General features: G+C 40.5%; 1 protein-coding gene and 1 pseudogene across 1 annotated transcript; one reads left to right on the top strand and one right to left on the bottom strand.

Moving 5' to 3' along the window:
* Positions 1–5,035: 5,035 nt before the first annotated feature.
* MGARP (mitochondria localized glutamic acid rich protein) lies at positions 5,036–20,014 on the bottom strand. The gene is made up of 4 exons (XM_021670329.2): positions 19,866–20,014; positions 15,088–15,191; positions 7,702–7,795; positions 5,036–5,914 (listed from the first exon to the last, which is right to left on the bottom strand). The coding sequence occupies exons 1-4, from the start codon at positions 19,945–19,947 to the stop codon at positions 5,469–5,471; spliced, it is 726 nt and encodes a 241-aa protein (XP_021526004.2). The 5' UTR covers positions 19,948–20,014; the 3' UTR covers positions 5,036–5,468.
* Positions 20,015–20,549: 535 nt separating this feature from the next.
* On the top strand, positions 20,550–21,346 carry LOC135277736 (malignant T-cell-amplified sequence 1-like; annotated as a pseudogene).
* The last annotated feature ends 642 nt before the right edge of the window (positions 21,347–21,988 follow it).

The raw sequence follows: 21,988 nt of genomic DNA, 5'->3' as shown, positions 1-21,988 counted from the left end.
GGTGAAACTCTGTCTCTACTAAAATTTCAAATAAATTAGCTGGCTGTAGTGGTACACACCTGTAGTCCCATCTACTTGGGAGACTGAGCCAGGAGAATCACTTGAACCCGGAGGTTGCAGTGAGCCGAGATCATACCACTGCACTCTAGCCTGGCGACAGAGTGAGACTCCATCTCAAAAATAAAATAAAAAAAATTAATGTCCAACCTCACTCTTTTTTTCTGTTTTTTTTTTTTTTTTTTTTTTTTTTTGAAACAGGGACTCACTCTCACTCAAGCTGGAATGCAGTGATATGATCATGACTCACTGCAGCCTTGACCTCCCAGGCTTAAGCAATCCTCCCATCTCACCCTCCTGAGTAGCTGGGACTACAGGTGCACACCATCGTGCCCTGCTAATGTTTCATATTTTTTGTAGAGACATGGTTTCATCACATTGCCCAGGCTGGGCTCCAACTCCTGGGCTCAAATGATCTGCCAACCTCAGCCTCTCAGAGTTCTGGGATTATAGCCATGAGCCACTGGGCCCAGCCCGACCTCACTCTTAATAAGGTAAACACAAATTTAAACTCCACTGAGATATTTTTTCATCTATCAGATGAGCAAAAACCCAAACCCAAATGTTAGGGAACTCACATACATTGCTGTTTCTGCATGTAAAACAGGAAGCAGGCACTCAAACGTTGTTGTTTTGGGGATGTAAAATAGTAGCCCTCCTATGAAAGTACTTTTGTAATAGCAGCAAAATTACATATGTATTTGACCTAGTAATTCCTCTTTTAGAAATCTATGCCATTGATACAGTAGCAAAAATATATATGCATGAAATTGTTCATTGCAGCACTATTTGTAATAGCAAATACTAGAAACCAGCCAAATGTCCATCAACAGGGGACTGGTTGAATAAACTATCCATGGTACCCACACAATGTAGTTCTATGCAACCATGAAAAGCAATGAGAAATATTACTATCGGCTGGGCGCGGTGGCTCACACCTGTAATCCCAGCACTTTGGGAGGCCGAGGCGGGTGGATCACAAGGTCAAGAGATCGAGACCATCCTGGTCAACACGGTGAAACCCCGTCTCTACTAAAAGTACAAAAAATTAGCTGGGCATGGTGGCGCGTTCCTGTAATCCCAGCTACACAGGAGGCTGAGGCAGGAGAATTGCCTGAACCCAGGAAGCGGAGGTTGCAGTGAGCCGAGATCGCGCCATTGCACTCCAGCCTGGGTAACAAGAGTGAAACTCCGTCTCAAAGAAAAGAAAAAGAAAAAAGCAAGGTAAAAAAATGTACATGTATAGTATACTACTGCTTATCTAAGAAAAAAATAACAATATATATGTAATATATATAGGTTATGTATGTATAGGTTATATATTATACATATAAAAGCTGGGAAGAATTCGTGACTAAATTCTTATATATATGTATAAATAAATAAGCTCTGTCTATATGTAAAGCTAAGAAAGAAGGATTTAGGCTTATCTTTCTTTTCATTTTTTATTTGTATAAGCCACATATATATATATGCTGTATATAACATATATATTATATATGCTGTATATAACATATATACAGCATATATAAAGAAAAAGTGGAAAGAATGATAAGCCAGAATGAACCCATATTGGGAAGTGGAAGAAATAGTTGGAAGGAATATAGAGAAAGGGTATCACCATTTAACAACTCCTAATAAAATAATGAATCAATGACTTCTATCGTCACGAAGAGAAAAGCACCAAATATTATACACCTCCTGATGGATGTATGAACATGTCCTACAAATAATTCCTGCCAAAGCCAGGCACAGTGGCTCACCCCTGTAATCCCAGCACTTTTAGAGGCTGAGGTGGGAGAATCACTTGAAACCAGGAGTTCAAGGTCAGCCTGGGCAACATAGACAGACTTTATCCCTATAAAAAATTTTTAAAAATTAGTGTGTGCCTGTAGTCCCAGCCACCTGGGAGGCTGAGGTTGGAGGATTGCTTCAGCCCAGGAGTTGGAGGCTGCAGTGAGCTTTGGTAGTTCCACTGCACTCTTGCCTGGGCAACAGAGCAAGACCGTGTTCCTACAACAAATAAATAAATAGAAATTTGATCAAACCTCTAGATCTAAATACCAATTTATAGGCAGTATGGGGGAGAGGAACATGTTAAACAGAACAAACACATGTGGTTGCAATAAGCAAAGTCCAGACTGAAAAATTCTACAAATCAAATGAGTCACTTTATTAAAACCATAAATTGCAAAGAAAAGTAGAAGAGAGATAGAGGAGCAACCTATAGAAAAAGAGACTTAAAGATGTATTTACCATTTGTGGACTTTTTTTTTTTTTTGGAGTCTGGCTCTGTCGCCCAGGCTGGAGTGCAATGGCACGATTTCGGCTTACTGCAATTTCCACCTCCCGGATTCAAACAATTCTCCCTCCTCAGGCTCTCAAGTAGCTGGGATTATAGGCACCCACCATTATGACAGGATAATTTTTGTATTTTTGTAGAGCTCATGCCTGTACTCCCAGCCCTGTGGGAGGCTGAGGCGGGAGGATCTCTTGAGGCCAGGAGTTCGAGACCAGCCTAGGGAACATAGTGACACCCTGTAGCTACAAAAGAGTATATTAAAAAAAAATTTTAAATCACGCTTGTAATCCTCAGACGGGGTTTCTCTATGTTGGCCACTGAGGTGTGGGCCACCTCTCTATGTTGGCCAGGCTGGTCTTGAACTCCTAACCTCAGGTGATCTGCCTGCCTCAGCTTCCCAAAGGGCTGAGATTACAGGCATGAACCACAGTACCTGGCTGCCCACTCGTGGACTTTAATTGGATTCTGACTTAAGAAACAAACTGAAGGGAGAGAGAAATCCTTTATGAAGCAGTTGAGAAAAATTTGATCATTGACTAGATAATTAATAATGGTAAATAATTGTTATTATTATTTTACAGACATATATCCAGTATCATAGATTTGACTTCATAACCTTACTCACATGTCTTGGATTAGTGTTAGCTGTAGGTGGGCCCTCAGTTGTGGTGATTGAAGGTAATGGATAGGAATATGAATACAAGATTTGCCATTAGTTGATAATTCGTAAATCTGGGTGTAGCGCACATGAGGATTCATTATACTATTCTCTCTACTTGTGTTTGAAACTTTCTATAACAAAACATTAAAACAAAACAGAAGATTTTTTTAAGATAAGGAAATTCTTTTTTTTTTTTTAACACTCCTAGTAAGCTCTATAAAATACCTAGAGTTGTGGTGATTCATCCTGTAATTACGAGAGGGATAAAGCCAAAACATTATTTTTTTTATTGAGACAGGGTCTTGCTCTGTCTCCTAGGCTGGAGTGCAGTGGCATGAACATGACTCGCTGCAGCCTCGACTTCCTGGGTTCAAGTGATCTTCCTGCCTCAGCCTCCCGTGTGGCTGGGACCACAGGCATTCACCACCACACTTGGCTAATTTTTTAAAATTTTTTTGTAGAGATGGGGTTCTCACTTTGTTGCCCAGGCTGGTCTCAAACTCCTGGCTTCAAGTGATCCTCCCGCCTTGACCTCTCAAAGTGCTGCGAATACAGGTGTGGGCCACTGTGCCTGGCCCAAAACATTCTTGATAGAGCATGACAACAGGTACTACCAGGGTCTTGACGACTGAGCCACGGAATAAGCCAAGCTTGGATATCTAGTTATATAATAACTATCCATCCAGTTATATAATAACAATCTCTGTTGTTTAATCCCTTTTGAGTATGTTTCTGTTATTTATAGTAGAAAATGGAGGAAAATGCATTTGTATGTGTGTGCAAGGTCTCGTTGCCCTCTAGCTGAAGAGTGATACAACTCCAGAATCCTATTCTTAGAGCCTGTTTCCTAGGATCACATCCAGTACCAATGATCTAAAGTGACGTTCCCTAGAAACAGGGATTCTTCTGCAAGTCATTTATGAGAGGAGTGTTCCCAGGAGAAGAGAGGCAGGAAAGCAGAAAAGAACAGGGGGAAGAGCTAAGCAGGGAAGTCATCTCAGCTGCAGACCAGCTTCAATCTGCCCCTTGGGGTGGGCTGGAGCATGAGCTGTTCAGTTGTACCGCAGCGTCGGCGCCCCTTTTCTATGGCAGTCAGTTCTTGGTTGTGAACTGCCTATGGTGAAGGTGGGGTGTGGAGTGTAACGTTTACAGCAGCTGGGGATAAATTTACTCAGTTAAGGGGCCCAATTAATGGGATCTAGGCAGAGCATCAGCAATGTCCACTACAATTTCCCAACTTACTCCGTAGCCGAAACCTTACATGACAGTGCATGATCTAGCCCACCCCGCCTGCCTACTCCCTTTCTCTCTGAGACCATCTCTGGGTACTCTCCCTCTTTTTCACTCCACTTTAGCCACACTGGCCACCTCACAATTCCTTGAATTCCCAGCATATTCCTGTTTAAGATCCTTTGCCCTTTTCTGTTCCCTTACCTGGTTGATCCCCAATAACTCCAACCATGAGATGGTCCCTTATATATCTTTCAGGTCTCTATGCAAAAGACACCTTCCTAGTAAGGTCTCTTTTGGCCATCCCATCTAAAATTACAACTTCCACCTCGAACTAACACAATCTTTTTATTTTCATTACTTTATCCTTAGCACTTGTCAGTATCTAACATAGTATATCATTTTCTCATTTGTCTTATTACCCTGTTCCACTCTATAATATAAACTCGGGAGCACTTAAAACAATACGTATTATGTTGTAAGTGCTCAGCTAATACTTGCTGAACACGTGAATGAATGAATGAATGAATGATTCCTGGCACAAAGTGTTAATCTTCAATAAATATTGAACTGAACTGAAACCAAAAGGATCTCCACGTCCCCTATGTAAGTACTATAGATAGGAGAGGGTACACATATTGTTATATGCAGGCTTCTCCATAGATTATATGCTCTTTCTTCAATAATATTATGAAAGCTTAAATTTCTTTATGTGATGTTATGTATGTGTATGTTAATATATATTATTCGTACATGTAAATATTAGTGAAAAAAGTAGAAACACCAAAGTTTTTCTAATTTTATTTGACTCAAACTGTATTTTGGATCTACATACTATACTATAAAGTAAGCTGAAGGCATAGCAAAATTAAAGTGAATACAGGTTGTGTGGATAGCTCAATTTCTCTAATAAAAATATAAATTCAAAGACGACTGTGATAAAAGAAAAATGTCTAGGAAAAAAACCAAAGGTGAAACTATTTAAGCTCTTTACTGCAATGCCATATTCTGATCTCAGACAGTAGAAGAGTAATAAGAAATGTACAATCTCAAGTCTCTCAATCCTAAAATCTATTAGTGGATGCCAAAAATCTTCAAGACACATTAACGTTTTCTAGAAAATGTCTTTTTTTTTTTTTTTAAACTAAGTGTACTAAAAACGCAAAAGCACTTATCAGACACTCTATGGCATTTGTTGCTGAAACTTCTACTAGCAGATTAGCCTTGAGCTGAAGCAGCCTCGGAGCCAACACTGGCTTCCTCCTGTAAATCATCTCCAGCAGAGGACTCTGACTCAGCTGGAGAATTTTCTTCTTCTAGTTCAGCACATTCATCAGAGCTTCGATTCTCTGTTGTATCTTTATCATCATCGATGGTGACAGCTTCATCCAGAGCTGCATTTGTAACCTCGGGGGTTGTTTCAGGGTTGACTTCTGCGGTTTCCCCCGCGGCCGCTGCATCTGTGACCTCTGGCCCAGTTTCAGCGCTGACTGCTGTGGTCTCCGGAGCAGCCTCCACGTGACCTGGACAGGCAGATGTTTCTTTTATGACTACAGCTGTAGCACTTGGACTTTCTTCAGCATCCACCACCTCAGCTTCCACTATAAGTACTTCTGGGGCTTCTGAACTTGCTTTCTCAGTTTCTGCAACATTCTCCTTTTCGCCTTTAAGAATTAGTCATTAAGCAAGGTATTAATTTAAAGATAATGGGAAGGCAATGAAACACGGCAGTCATTTAAACACATAAGACAGATCTACATGCACTGATATGTGATAGTCTTCAAGGCAGACTCTCAATGAAACAGCAAAAAAGAACAACGTATATAGTATGCTACTATTGTGCTAGGACAAAATGGTGGGGGAGCGGAAAGGGGTAAGTTGTATGCCTAGATAATTGCATTTGCAAAAACTCTCCAGGAGGATTCAAAGAAACTGATTTTATTGGTTGCCTCTTGAAGGGAAAACGGGGGATCTGCTTTTCTGTAAACACTTTGAACTTAAAAAAAAAAAAAACGTGAATATATTACTTAGCCAAATATGAAGAATACCAAAATAAGTAGCTACCCTATTCATTTTCCATGAGATAGCATGGAAGAGTAGCCAAGTTCCTAGCTGATAACTCAGAAATCACTAATCCTCTCTCAAACTCATTTCTGTCATCTGTAAAATAGGGATATTGATACTATCTACTGTACAGGGCTATTTTAAAGATTAATCGAAATATTGTATATGAAAAGGGGATTAATATAAAAAGTTCTATGCAAATGCTTATTTTGTTAGCATTATAAACAACTACATGATTATATTCAATAATATGTATTGATGACATTCTGTTTTTTATTATTGTCATGACAGGTTAAAACTGGTTCATGAGCAGCTAATATCTCTGAGTAGTGATCATAGTAATTGATAATAATAGCATGGAAAAAAAGTATGGTTTAAAGCAAGAAGTGGCTAGGCATAATGGCTTATGCCTGTAATCCCAGCACTTTGGGAGGTTGAGGCAGGAGGGGATCATATGAGTCCAGGAGTTCAAGACCAGCATGGGCAACATAGTGAGACCCTGTCTCTGCAAAAAATAAAAAATAAATTTGCTGGGTGTAGTGGTGCATGCTTGCAGTTTAGCTGCTGAAATGGGAGGATTCCTGGAGTCCAGGAGTTCAAGGCTGCAGTAGGCTATGATTGCACGACTGCACTCCAGCCTGGTTGACAGAGAGAGAGCCCATAGAGGGAAAGGGGAAGGGAAGGGGGAAGGGAAGGAAGGAAAAGAGAAAGGGAGGAAGGGAGAGGGGGAGGAAGGGAGAAAGGGAGGAAGGGAGGGAGGGAGGGAGGGAGGAAGGAAGAAAGAAAGGAAGGAAGGGAGGGAGGAAGGGAGGGAAGGAAGAGAAGGAAGGAAAGAAGAAAAAGAAATGTAGGAAGGAAAGAAAGGCTGAAAAGATAAAGTTTCTGTTCCCATGGTCACTATTTGATCAACTGAAGGACTCGATATATACACAACTGATACTATTATGTCATATGTACCTTATTTGCACAAAAGCACACAAGTGGTCTTAGCCCAAACTGGAAGATAAATTAGTTTTATTATTATTTTTAAATAATGAGGAAAATGAAAGATCAACCTGCTGAGAGAGACAGATACTAAAATTATGCCTGAATGAGTGAATGTCTGAGTAGGGGAAAAATAATATTACCACACAAAGGAGTCAAAAGTCACTGGTCAGCAATATGAATGTAAAATGTTCATTTGTCAAATGCACTCATCCAAAAGGTATAAGAATATTCTTTAGGTTTCAGTTTAGCTTTTCCTTTCTAAATGAACTTCTACCCAGAGTCATTTTGGATTAAGCTAGAAAAGAAGCCAAAAGCAAATAGTGTTCATTGCTAGACTAAGTAGATGGAAATTAGTGCCTCAAAAAATAAATAAAAATAAAAAATTAATAAATTCATTTACCTTGAAATGGACGTATCTCCGCTTTTGTTTTTTCTTTCAAATTTGTTATCTGTTCCGTGTGTTTAGCTTGGTCTGATGTGATTGTCTTGTAAGCCTGAAAGTAAATGTATGCTTAGGTTTATTCTTGAGCTTTAAGATTCATCATGTCACATCCAAAGGTACACTCAATTCTCTGTGTAATCATCATTAGAAGTTTAAACCATAATCCCAATGTAGCAAAGAAGAGAAATCAATGCACACCACTTACTCTTTTACTTCCCTTTTGGAAACCTTGTTATTAAATAGAATGCTTTAAAAAGGAAGAAGGGTGAGAGGAGGGTAGGAAGAGAAAAACTCCCTATTGAGTACCATACTTACTACCTGGGTGACAAAACGATCTCTACATCAAACCCCCATGACACACAATTTACCTATTAACAAACCTGTACATGTACCCCTCAACCTAAAATAAATTTTTTTAAAAAGGGAAGGAAATAGATGCTCTATCTTAGCTAAAGATAACTAACAACAAGGAAGAAAAAAATAAATTATGCTACAACCAGAATATCCTGACAGGCATTTACAAATATTCTCTAGCATTTATCCTAGAGAAATGGAAATCTAGGTTCACATAAAAACCTGTACACAAATGTTCATGGTACCTTTATTTGTAATAGTCAAAAACAGAAATCAGGCCAGGTGTGGTGGCTCACACCTTTAATCCCAGCACTTTGGGAGGCCGAGGCAGGCAGATCACCTGAGGTCAGGAGTTTGAGACCAGCCTGGCCAACATGATGAAACCCTGTCTCTACTAAAAATACAAAAGAAGCCAGGTGAGGTGGCTCATGCCTGTAATCCCAGTACTTTGAGAGGCCGAGGCGGGCAGATTGTGAGGTTAGGTGTTCAAGAACAGCCTGACCAACATGGTGAAACCCCAACTCTACTAAAAATATAAAAATTAGCCAGGCATGTGGACATGCACCTGTAGTCCCAGCTACTCAGGAGACTGAGGCAGAAGAATTGCTTGAACCCGGGAGGCAGAGGTTGCAGTGAGCCGAGACTGCACCACTGCACTCCAGCCTGGGTGGTGGAGTGAGACTCCATCTCAAAAAAAAAAAAAAAATTTCCAGGCATGGTAGTGCACACCTGCAGTCCCAGCTACTCAGGAGGCTGAGGTGGGAGAATCGCTTGAACCTGGGAGGCGGAGGTTGCAGTGAGCCAAGATGGTGTCACTGCACTCCAGCCTGGGAGACAGAGGGAGACTCTGTCTCAAAAAAAAAAAAAAAGAAAAGACAAAAGAAAGAAAGAAACAGTATTGGCAGTATTGAAAAGAAAGCTATTTTAATCATAGAAAAATGTGCTGGCTTCCTTTTATTCTATATTTAAGTAGTCTTCTTTGGCCTGTATTCACATTAGAAAATGATATTAAAAAATGAAAATCTCATTATTTAGTTACTATTGTTTGTACTAATTTAGCTTTTAAGAAAATGTTGGTAGTGGTTTAACATTTATTTATTTATTTTTATACATTTTTTTTTTTTCTTTTGAAACAGAGTTTTGATCCTGTTGCCCAGGCTGGAGTTTAATGGCGGGATCTTGGCTCACTACAACCTCTGCCTCCTGGGTTCAAGTGATTCTCCTGCCTCAGCCTCCCGAGTAGCTGGGATTACAGAAGCCCACCACCACATCCAGCTAACTTTTTGTATTTTTAGTAGAGACGGGGTTTTACTATGTTGGCCAGGCTGATCTCAAACTCCTGACTTCAGGTGATCCACCCGCGTCAGCCTCCCAAAGTGCTGAGATTACAGGCATGAGCCACCATGCCTGGTCAGTAGTGATTTAACTTTTAATGATAAGATGATAGATTTATAAAATTTATTTATATATAGTGTCTTCTAAATTTTTAATAATCAGGAACCAAGCACATTATTTAAAAATTATGCTACTTAATTACAAACTATTTTACAGTATAAAAATTATGCTGTAAAAATAGAAAATCTGTAATGTTGGCGCCGGGCATGGTGGCTCATGCCTGTAATCCCAGCACTTTGGGAGGCCGAGGCGGGCAGATCACCTGAAGTCGAGACCAGCCTGATCAACGTGGAGAAATCCCATCTCTGCTGAAAATACAAAATCAGCCAGGTGTGCTGATGCATGCCTGTAATCCCAGCTACTCGGGAGGCTGGGGCAGGAGAATCAGTTGAACCCAGAAGGCAGAGGTTGTGGTGAGATTGCGCCATTGTACTCCAGCCTGGGCAACAACAGTGAAACTCCGTCTCAAAAAAAAAAAAAAGAAAAGAAAAGAAAGAAAATCTGTAATGTCAGGGTAGAAGTGATGCAAAGTAACCCTTTTATAACAAACTTCTCTTAGTGAACTCAAACCTGAATCATTTGGCTTTGAAACATACAGAGCAACTATGATATCATATCAGCAGGAATGATAATCAACATTTTCTTTATAAAAACAAGGAATATTTTCCATGTTGGGTGTATGCTCCTGACACCTTACAGGACCAATATGACAAATCAGTATCCTCAGTTCTCAGTACACTAAAATAAAACCGGTAAACATGTTCACATCCCTGAAATGATCATCCCAGAAACAACATTCCAAGGGGCATTAGTCTCATTGCTCAAGGGGCTGAAACACAAGGCAAGAAAAAAAGACTAACTTTAGGCATGACTGAAGAGATACAATGCTAGAATAATTCACCCTAATGTGTGGCCCAAAGACTCTAGGTTTTCCAAAACCAGCACAGCTAAGCACAAAGTAGAATAAAGGCCTATTAGAAGAGAGGGTCTCAAATTTAGATGTTGGCAGTTATTTACAAATGATATTAACTATTTATTAAGTATAAGCATTTAAATATACTCTAATTTTAATAAGCCAGTCTTGTACTACTTTTTAATTTTTTATTTTAAGACGGAGTCTCATTCTGTTGCCCAGGCCGGAGTGCAGTGGAGCAATCTCGGCTCAATGCAACCTCCACCTCCTCGGTTCAAGCAATTCTCCTGCCTCAGTCCCCCTGAGTAGCTGGGATTACAGGCATGTGCCACCGTGCCCAACTAATTTTTATATTTTTAGTGGAGATGGGGTTTCACCATATTGGTCAGGCTTGTCTTGAACTCCTGACCTCATGATCCACCTGCCTGGGTCTCCTAAAGTGCTGGGATTACAGGCATGAGCCACCACCACCTGGTCGGTACTACTTTTAAAGTATACCCAGACCCTCAAAAAACCTGAGGTGATCTGGGGCTCTTTCAGATTCCAATGACCCATAATAGAAGAGGATTTTGCTTGGAAATGGAAAACTGCTTTTGGCTACTAAGCATCTGTGGGGTCAATTCATAAAAATCTAATATAGAGATTATTTTGGTACAGGACATGGAAGGGAGGGAAGAACTAGTATACAGGTTTCGGAGTGCCTCACATTCAGCATTTCTTCCTGAAAGTAGCCTAAGATTCTTGGGAATTAAGACTTCCAACATTTGAGATAAAAATCACATAATCTTAGAAATGGAAGGGAACAACTTTCATCCTTATTGTGAGAGAATAAGGCCAAAAAGGTTCTCAGGGATAGCTGGTTTATAAGTTTATAAGGTTTTTTTGTTTGTTTGTTTGTTTGTTTTTGTTTTTTTCTTTTTGAGATGGAGTCTCATTCTGTTGCTAGACTGCAGTGCAGTGGTGCGATCTCAGCTCACTGCAACTTCCACCTCCCAGGTTCAAACGATTCTCCTGCCTAAGCCTCCCGAGCAGCTGAGGCTACAGGCGTGCACCACCAAGCCCAGCTTTTTTGTATTTTTAGTAGAGACGGGGTATCACCATGTTGGCCAGGATGAGCGCAATCTCTTGACCTTGTGCTCCACCAGCCTCAGCCTCCCGAAGTGCTGGAATTACAGGTGTGAGCCATCACGCCTGGCCTAACCTTTTAGTTTAAGATTCCTTTTTGCAAAAATGAGTTAGCAGTCTGGAAAGGTTTGTGCTTAGCACTGGTCAATATTAATATAATTAGGGATACAGTGATGTCCAAATGCAATTCAGTCTTCTAGCTTCCCAGCCCATCACATGGCCTAGTCTCAATCTCTGTTTTTTTTTTTTTTGGTGACCTACATACAACTAGAGTGGCTCTGAGCAATGAATTAAACATTAAGCAGTAGAAAAATGACAGAAACAAAGGAATCTGGGCATAAGTGAGAGCTAGCAGATCAGTAGAGGACAATATAAGTGACAGGTTTGCAGTTTCCTGACTACTTGAGGCTCTCAAAATTCTGAAGGTTATGACTAGCCTTAAAAAAATTTCTGAGGATTAGAATACGTATTTTGGTTTGGCCATCTTACATAGTCCTTTGAAACTGCTTCTAGTTATGACTAAACATCCCTTTATTCATATTTCTTTTCTTTTCTTTCTTTCTTTTTTTTTTTTTGACATGGAGGCTAGCTCTGTTGCCCAGGCTGGAGTGCAATGGCACGATCTCGGCTCACTGCAACCTCCACCTCCCAGGTTCAAGCGATTCTCCTGCCTCAGCCTCCCGAGTAGCTGGGATTACAGGCATGCGACACCACGCCTGGCTAATTTTGTACTTTTTTTGTTTTTTGAGATGGAATTTTGCTCTTATTGCCCAGGCTGGAGTGCAGTGGCACAATCTCAGCTCACTGCAACCTCCACCTCCTGGGTTCAAGCGATTCTCCTGCCTCGGCATCCCGGGTAGCTGGGATTATAGGTGCTTGCCACCACATCCAGCTAATTTTTGTATTTTTAGAAGAGACAGGGTTTCACCATCTTGGCCAGGCTGGTTTTGAACTCCTGACCTCATGATCCACCAGCCGCGGCCTTCCAAAGTGCTGGGATTACAGGTGTGAGCCACCGTTCCTGGCCCCCTTTATTCATATTTCTGTAGAGCTAAACCAAAATATAGTGACTGTGTACTCTTATAGTTTACAAAGAACTTCTGCTTATTCTACTTTTATTCTTTCTTAAAATTTTTTGTAGAGATGGGGTCTCACTATGTTGGCCAGGCTAGTCTCAAACTCCTGACCTCAAGCAATTTTCCTGCCTTGGCTTCCAAAGTGCTGTGATTACAGGTGTGAGCCACCACTCTAGGCTCTATTTTTTTTTTTTTTTTTTTTTGAGACAGGGTCTTATTCTGTTGCCCAGGCTGGAGTGCAGTGGTGCAGTCTCAGCTCACTGAAGCTTTAACCTCCCAGGCTAAAGTGATCCTCCCATCTCAGCCTCCCGAGTATCTAGAATCACAGGCACACACCACCTCACCAGGCTAATTTTTAAATTTTTTGGTGGAAATTAGGTCTCACTATGTTGCCCAGGCTGGTCTCAAGCTCCTGGACTCAAGCCTCCCAAAGTGTTGGGATTACAGGCATGAGTCACTGCTCTACTTTTATTCTTTTTTTGAGATGGAGCTTGGGTCTGTTGCCCAGGCTGGACTGCAGTGGCACAATCTCGACTCACTGTGACCTCCGTCTCCTGGGTTCAAGAGATTCCCCTGCCTCAGTCTCCCAAGTAGCTGGGATTATGGGTGCCTGTCACCACACCTGGCTAATTTTTGTATTTTAGTACAGATGAGGTTTTGCCATGTTGGCCAGGCTGGTCTTGAACTCCTGACCTCAGGCGATCCACCCACCTTGGCCTCCCAAAGTGCTGGGATTACAGGCGTGAGCCACTGTGCCCGGCCTACTTTTATTTTTAATAAAGATTAGATTTTGATTTAGAAACTTTATGACAAAATAGTGAATGTCTCAACAGGCTTATCTTACTCAACTCAAAAATGTCTGTTATTTTAGTCCCAAAATCTCACTATTAAAACTGTCTTACAGTGGTTACCTGGAGGGAATGGACATGGGGACTGGGAAGGAAAATACACTTTTCATCTTATATATGTCTATGTTGAATTTTTTAAAAACTTATGAACAAATACGACTTTTTCAAATAATAAAACTGTGAAAATGTAAAACTAATAATAATTATGGAGACAGTAAAAAGATTGGGAGAAGAGAGGGAGAAATGAGTAGGTGGAGTAGAGGGATTTTTAGGGTGATGCAACTACTTTGCATGATACTGTAATTTATTATGTATGATACCGTAATTTACTCTGTATGATACTGTATTTTATTCTGTATGATACTATAATTTATTCTGTATAATACTATAGTCTATTTATAAAAACAGATAGAACGATAGAACATACAACACAAAGAATGAATCCTAATGTAAACCCTGGACTTTAGTTAATAATAATATATTAATATTGGCTTGTCAATTTTAATTTTCCAGATCAATGCAAGATGTTAATAGGGGAAAGGAAGAGGGTGTGCAAGGGGGGTATATGGAATTTTCTGTACTTTCTGCTCATCATTCTGTAAACCTAAAACTGCTCCAAAAAAAGCAGTTTTAATTTTTTTTTTTTTTTTTTTTGAGATGGAGTTTCGCTCTTGATACCCAGGCTGGAGTGCAATGGCGCGATCTCGGCTCACCGCAACCTCCGCCTCCTGGGTTCAGGCAATTCTCCTGCCTCAGCCTCCTAGTTTTAATTTTTAAAATTAAAATAGTTTTTTAATTTTAAAAATTAAAAACTATTGATTTTTAAAATAGTTATATTATTATTATTTTTTGAGACAGAGTCTCACTTTGTTGCTCAGGCTTGGAGTGCCATGGCGCAATCTCAGTTTGCTGCAATCTCAGCCTCTCAGGTTCAAGCGATTCTCCTGCCTTAGCTTCCCAAGTAGCTGGGATTACAGGCTCGTAAAACCATGTCCAGCTAATGTTTGTATTTTTAGTAGAGATAGGGTTGCACCATGTTGGCTAGGCTGGTTTCGAATGCCTTACCTCAGGTGATCCACCTGCCTGAGCCTCCCAAAGTGCTAGGATTACAGGTGTGAGCCACTGAGCCCAGCACCTATATTAATTTTTAAGTTAATCTTTCAAAATAGTTCTTTTAAAATGTTAATAATAATGCCTACTTGATAGAATTGTTGTAATTATTAAATGATCCAGGAGTCTGGCATATGATAAACACTCAAGTATCAGCTCTCATTATTAGTATTTATAATAAAACTGTTTTACTAAAACCATCCATATTAATGGTATTAAGAAATGTTGAGTTTACACATACAAAATTCTTCATAATTTAGAAAGCTGGGATTCAAATGAAATGAAACTAAAAAATAAAGAAGAAAAATCTTCATAATAGTCTAGTTAATATATTCTTATGAAAACCCTGAATTTCTAATGATTGCAAGGTATTTTTCATATGTGTATGCTTAATGACACTTAAATCTATTGCTCTGTTTTATATTTAATTAATCCCATGTCCTGATATTGACATTGCTTTGAGCTTTACCACGAGTTGTAAAATACATGAATTCTTGAGCACTGCGGTTATATAATCACTTACATAATATCCACCAGCACTGACTGTGACGCCTACAACCAGATAATAAATCATATTCGATCCAGATGATCCAGGGAATCTGATAGACGACATCCGGCGCAGAGATGCTAGGAAAACAACGTGTAAACACAGTTAGCTTCACTACTTAAGCAAAACTATTTTAAATAATTACATCTTTTAAATTTTTTCTCTTCAGTGAACCTACAATCTATTAATATCAAGTGATTTTAGCTTAAGGGAATACAGTATTACAAGGCTGGGTAATAATTCCTCTTGACATTCTCCCAATATAATTTGATAAACACTCATGAAACCTGTCATCTTGATGCTGAGCATCATGCCTTCTTGCGAGGGGTGCAGGTGTGGGTAAGGAGAAATGACAAAAGCACTAAACAATTTTAACAGCCAAATGAAGTGCACATTAGCAAGAAAAAGCCACATACTCCACTACAGAATTCAAAGAAAATGATTATGTTTTAAGAAATGATTGTTTTAAAAAAATTGTTTTTTAAAAAATGAATTCAGTATGCTTATACTTAAAATGTAATAAAATTGTATTTATATGTTAAATCAAGCATTTATGTTGAAATCCAACATATTTCTATAACTCTATAATACAAATGTAGATATAGGAAGAAATCTCAATTTTTCTCTTATAAAGCAAAAATGGGCAGATAAAAGGCTTTTAAGCCAAGTGTTGCAATCAGGTTGTATCTGAAATAGAAGTACAATTCTGTATAAACTAATAGAAACATATAAAAGTACTATATTATTATGTTTAAATATATTTGTTTTGTAGTACTAAAATTTGTATATCCCATAATGCCCTGGAATTGAAATTTTTAAAATAAACTCAAAGTTGGAAGGAGCTTAAAGTATATACAACTCAAATTCTTTATTTTAAAGATGTAGAGACATTTATGTATGCTTTCAACTAACACAGCTGAGCATCTATTATGTATTTGGAATTGTTAGAAGCATTAAGAATACAACCGTGAACAAGACAGACAAGGTTCCTCGCCTCAAGCCACTCACAGTCTAGAAGGAGGGTATGAACATACAGACAAATAATTGTGATGCAGTATGACAAATGTAATAAGTGTTAAGCCAAGCTATATGCAGAGAAAAAACTCAGCTGGTTGGCCACGGTAGCTGCCCTAATAGAAGAGACCTGAGTTTTGAAGGAAAATAAGTTTGTCAGATAAGTAAGGGAAGGAGGAATGGCACTGGAGGCAGAAGGTGTAATGTGTAAAAGAATGAGAGTTTCGTGACCTTGAAGGTGCAAAGTACAGGTTGAATATCCCTTATCTTAAATGCTAGGGGTGGGTGTGGTGGTTCACGCCTGTAATCCCAACATTTTGGGAGGTAGAGATGGAAGGATCGCTTGAGTCCAGGATTTCAAGAGCAGCCTGGGCAATGTAGTGACCCTCATCTCTATACAATTTTTTTATAATATTAGCTGGGAGTGGTGGTATGTGCCTGTAGTCACAGCTACTTTGGGAGGCCAAGGAAGGAGGATAACTTGAGCCCTGCAGTGAGCTGTGATTGTACCACTGCACTCCAGCCTGGGAGACAGAATAAGATTCTGTCTCAAAAAAGTAATTAAAATAAAACAAAATGCTTGGGACCAGAAGTGTTTCGGGTTTTGGATATTTTTTATTTTGGAAATATGGATACATATAATGAGATATCTTGAGAATGGGACCCAAGTCTAAACACAAAATTAATTTATGTTTCATATACACTTTACATGCATAGACTGAAGGTAATTTTATACAATATTTTGAGTAATTTTGTGCATGAAACAAAGTTTGTGTTAAGTTCTTATGTGTGGAATTTTCTCCTTGTGGCATCATGTCAGTGCTCAAATTGTTCTAATTTTGGAGCATTTTGGATTTCAGTTTTTCAGATTAAGCATGTCCAACCTGTAGTTTGATGGGCCTAACATAAAGTGTAGGGGTGCAGGGACTAGTGGAAGATTATGATTTGCACAGGGAAAATCTTAAGACATTTGCACTGCTTACAAACCTTCACAGTAGCAAAATCACAACGATCTCTGTTTATGTTCTTAGTTTGGCTATAAATGACCATTTCTTGTAAAAACTTGTTTTCCTTCAAATGTGCCCAAAAGGTTATGAGAAGAGGTTACGGCCTTGACTTGTGGTGGGACTTCTGTTAGCTTAAAAATACCTCTGTGATCAAACAGGGAATACATAGCCTTCATATTTCTCAAACAGACAAAAATATCAGAAATATTTTTTAAATGAAAGAACTAAAATTATCAGAGATTTAAGTAGACTTGAATACAAATACAGTGATGGATAAGTTACTTAAAAAGACAATGAAATGAGAAATTTTCGGTAAGGATTAATTAGACCAATTTTAGCAGATTCATACAATGTGAAACAAATAGACATAACTTTTGCAGAACAATATTTACTTACAATGAGAAAATATTTACAATGTTTTAGGTGAAAAGTCATAGCAAAATACTCTGTATGCGACTATCCCAGATTTGTGAAAATAATGTGCATAAGGAAGGAATGAGAAACAAAAGGTCTGGAAAACTAAACATACTAAAATGCAATTAGTTGTGTTCATTGAGTGGTAGAATTACAGGTGAATTCTATTTTCTATTTTACCTGTTTTTCCCCAATTATCTATCATACACCTAAATTATTTATTCATTAAAAAGTTACCCTTTTAAGAACGGGTATGGTGGCTCACTGCCTGTAGTCTTAGCACTATAGGAGGCTGAGGCGGGTAGATTACCTGCGGTTGGGAGTTGGAGACCAGCCTGACTAATATGGAGAATCCCCATCTCTACCAAAAATACAAAATTAGCCGGGCGTGGTGGTGCATGCCTGTAATCCCAGCAACTCTAGAGGCTGAGGCAGGAGAATCACTTGAACCCGGGAGGCAGAGGTTGCGGTGAGCCGAGAGCACGCCATCGCACTCCAGCCTGGGCAACGAGAGCAAAAAAAAAAAAAAAAAAAAAGTTGCCCTTTTAAAAGCAAAAAAGAAGAGAACAAAATGTGATGAGACAGTTAAAAAATTTTCCTTCAATGAAACTGAAAAAATTTTATTTTTCATCAAAGTAGAAAATATCGACAAAAGGTTAATGTCCACGACTGAAGACAAATTTGTTTCCAGTCAATAATAGTTCTTAAATACATTTTAAGTGCTGGAAAAATAGTAGTTAGTTGAAAATTAGAGAAAGACCAGTACTTCTACAAGCAGCATTGCTAGATACGTATTTAAAATTTTTAAACTACTTCTATTTTGCCCCAAATTGGGAAGAAAAGTATTTGAAATTTGTTCAGCTACAAAAAGAGGTGCGTGTGTGTGCGCACGTGCACGTGCGCGTGATGTCGGTGGGGGATGCAGGCAAACAGATAAAGCGAAAGGCCACGGTCAGAGAACTAATCTTTCTCCCCATTCCCATCAGAACAGCTCGTTATCTTCAGAGGTTTAAAATAAATGGCTTCTCCCTGTTTCATCAATATATATATTTAAAAGTTCTATGTTATTTGGTATAAAGGTCTAGAAAAATAAAGACAATAAAGATATAGGAAAGCGAAGAAGTCTTATTGCTGATACTTGAGGGGTAACTTCCTCCCACCAGCATTTTAGAAGAAAAACAAAACGAGTTGATTAGACCTCCCTCCTTCCCTCCCACCACCACCAACAGAGGCCTAATAAATGTGAAAAAAAATCGGCCCATGGAATTTTCCGCGCGCGTCTTTCTCTCCCTCTGGAATCCACCCTCTGGGCTCGAAAGCCTCAGAAAATGAGGCGAAGTGAAGAGAGCATTAAGAACCCTTCAAGATGTGTCTAAGAGCCGTCCCCCAGTCCGGAGGGGAAGATGGGGACTAGGGAAGAGCGGCTGGGGCATAACCGCCCGGGAGCGCAAGCCTGGTCCTAGAGCCTCAGGCTGCTGGGAAGAAAAACAATCCTCCTTGCTCCCACCTATTAAGCACCTACTGTATTCCAGGCACTATACGAGGCACTTTCCCATACGTCCATTTTTATTTAATGAGCTTCCAGTTCACACTGGAACTCCCCCTTTAGTTAATTTCTGAGTATGCTGCTCTTCCTCGCGCACCACCAGATCCAAAGGTGTCGATATTTGGACGACAGAGCCAAGTTGGACGACCTGCAACCTCAAAGGAAAGTGCCTCGAAGGCCGCTTCTTTTTTGGAGGGTGTGGATCTCGGAGTCAGGCGCTCGCGGGGTTCAGGCTGCTGAGACCCGGCCAAGGGTTAGGTTTATTCACCCCACGAGCATTCGTCCAGCGTCCACTGAGCAGGCACTGCCTCTGCCTCCCATCGCTTGCCGGGGCCAGCTCGCTGATCGGCTCCCACCTTCCCACCCTTCCTCTGCTTCCTCAGGAGGTTGGAGAGCGAATGGTGCCTCTAACAATAAAAGTGGTAAGCTACAACTATGTCAGTCAGGTAAGTTTTAAGTGCTTTTAACCATGCATAACTCATTTAAACGCAAAACCATGATCGCCCTCATTTTACAGATGAGAAAACAGGTTAAGCCATTTGTCCAAGATTAGGATGCGAACCCAGATAGTCTGGACTCGGCGGCACATTGGAAAAGTTCCCTACTTCGGGACATCTTCTGGGGACTCTCCCCCATTATCCTCGACCTCCAATCCAGACTTCTGCTGCTCCGGGTCGGGTTTGGCCAACTAGGTGCCGGCCAGTACCCGGGCGCAGGCGAAATCTGCACCCGAGGCGCCTGTCCTCCCCTTCGGGCTAGACGTCTTTACTCACCGTCCTTCCCGAGCGGCGCGGGGTTGGGGGGCGCCCTCAGCGGCAGCGCCAGAGTCTTGGAGACCGCCCTGCGGAGATACATCGCGCCCGCCGTCTGCGGCGCTGCAGCCTCGGTACCCAGGCGCAGGCTGCCCTTCCACAGAGAGGCTGAGAGCCTGGCAGCGCCCCACCCGGAGGAGGCACGTAGACCTTCATCCAGCCCCGCCCCCGCGGTCCCCGGGAGGTGGGGAGACCTCTGTAGTCCTCGCCATCCTCCCCAAACCCATCTCCAACTCTGTTGCTTTCCCTGAGGTCTCTCAGAAAAGGGACGAGGGACCTAGAAGTCGCTGTCGCCTGCCTGACTCATTGTGTACCACTGAATGTAACTCCTCACAGTAGGTTGGAAATGTTTTGGGAATCGCACGAGATTAAGTCAAGGACACAGTTTATCATACTGGATGTAATCTGAACTACTTTATCTCATGCACTCTGTTCGCTTTCCGAGGAGAGGGAAGGATAGTGGGAAGTTTTTTACAAATGTAAAGAGCGGTCCGGATAACGACTACAGCTTCCGCTGTCGGTGCCGGCCTTCTTGGTGTAAGGGGATCTGCCGGACCCTTGCAAATTCAATTTCTTTCCCATTCCGGGCCCTTCTCTATCGTCGCCTCCTTCACCTTGGATCATATTCAAGAAATTTGATTAAAAAGAAAAGAATTTGATTAAAAAGAAAATGTGTCCAACTGCATCCAGTTGAAAACCTCAGTTATTAAGGGTATTAAGAATCAATTGATAGAGCAATTTCCAGGTATTGAACCTTGGCTTAATCAGATCATGCCTAAGAAAGAGCCTGTCAAAATAGTCCGATGTCATGAATATATAGAAATTCTTACAGTAAATGGAGAATTACTATTTTTTTGAGAATTACTATTTTTTAGACAAAGAGAAGGGCCTTTTTATCCAACCGTAAGGTTACTTCACAAATATCCTTTTATCCTGCCACACCGGCAGGTTGATAAAGTAGCCATCAGATTTGTACTCAATGGCTTAACTTCTCCTGGAGCTAAGCTTTACCCTGCTGCAGTAGATGCCATTGTTGCTACCATGGCAGAAGGAAAACAGCATGCTCTATGTCTTGGAGTCATGAAGATGTCTGCAGAAGATACTGAGAAAGTCAACAAAGGAGTTGGCATTGAAAATATCGCCTGTAATCCCAGCACTTTGATCACGAGGTCAGGAGTTCAAGACCAGCCTGGTCAACACGGTGAAACTCCGTCTCTACCAAAAATACAAAAACTAGCTGGGTGTGGTGGCCGCCACCGGTAATCCAAGTGACTTGGGAGGCTGAGGCAGGAGAATCGCTTAAACCCAGGAGGCAGAAGTTGCAGTGAGCCAAGATTGCACCACTGCACTCCAGCCTGGGCGACAGAGCCGGACTCTGTCTCAAAGAAAAAAAAATTCATTATTTAAATGATGGGCTGTGGCATATGAAGACATATAAGTGAACTTCAAAAGGAATGCACTTGGGCTAAATATGGATATTGTGCTGTGTCTGTGTTTATGTCTGTGTGTGAAAGCATAAAGATAATGCCTGTGGTTATGCTGAATAAATTCACCAGATGCTAAAAAAAAAAAAAAGTAAAGAGCAAAGGGGTAGCCTCAGCCTTCCATTAATGCACTGGAAGAAGCTCAGAATCGTAAGAAAATCTCCAGACAATGGTTGAATTTCTAGGTTGAATTTCTAGACATTCACTTTTACAATGACTTTAAAATATAAACTCCAAAAACACTGTATATTCCTCTATGGGATGTGAAATTAATATTTCCACATAATGTCCGGGCACAGCGGCTCACATCTATAATCCCAGCACTCTGGGAGGCTGAGGCAGGTGAATCACTTCAGGTCAAGAGTTGAAGACCAGCCTGAGCAACATGGTGATACCCCTTCTCTACTAAAAATACAAAAATTACCCAAATGGTAATGTATGCCTGTAGTCCCAGCTACTAGGGAGGCTGGGGCAGGAGAATCACTTCAACCGGGGAGGCGGAAGTTACAGCAAGCCGAAATGGCTTGTCACTGAGCCTGGGTGACAGAGCGAAACCCTGTCTCAAAACAAACAAATAAACAAACAAACAAAACCACATCA

The sequence above is a fragment of the Aotus nancymaae genome, unplaced genomic scaffold (assembly GCF_030222135.1).
Source record: "Aotus nancymaae isolate 86718 unplaced genomic scaffold, 86718_ANA_hifiasm-v0.15.2.pri h1tg000033l, whole genome shotgun sequence".
Classification (NCBI taxonomy): Eukaryota; Metazoa; Chordata; class Mammalia; order Primates; family Aotidae; genus Aotus; species Aotus nancymaae.
Note: the sequence above shows the minus strand (reverse complement) of the source record. Positions and strands in the feature narration are given on the sequence as shown.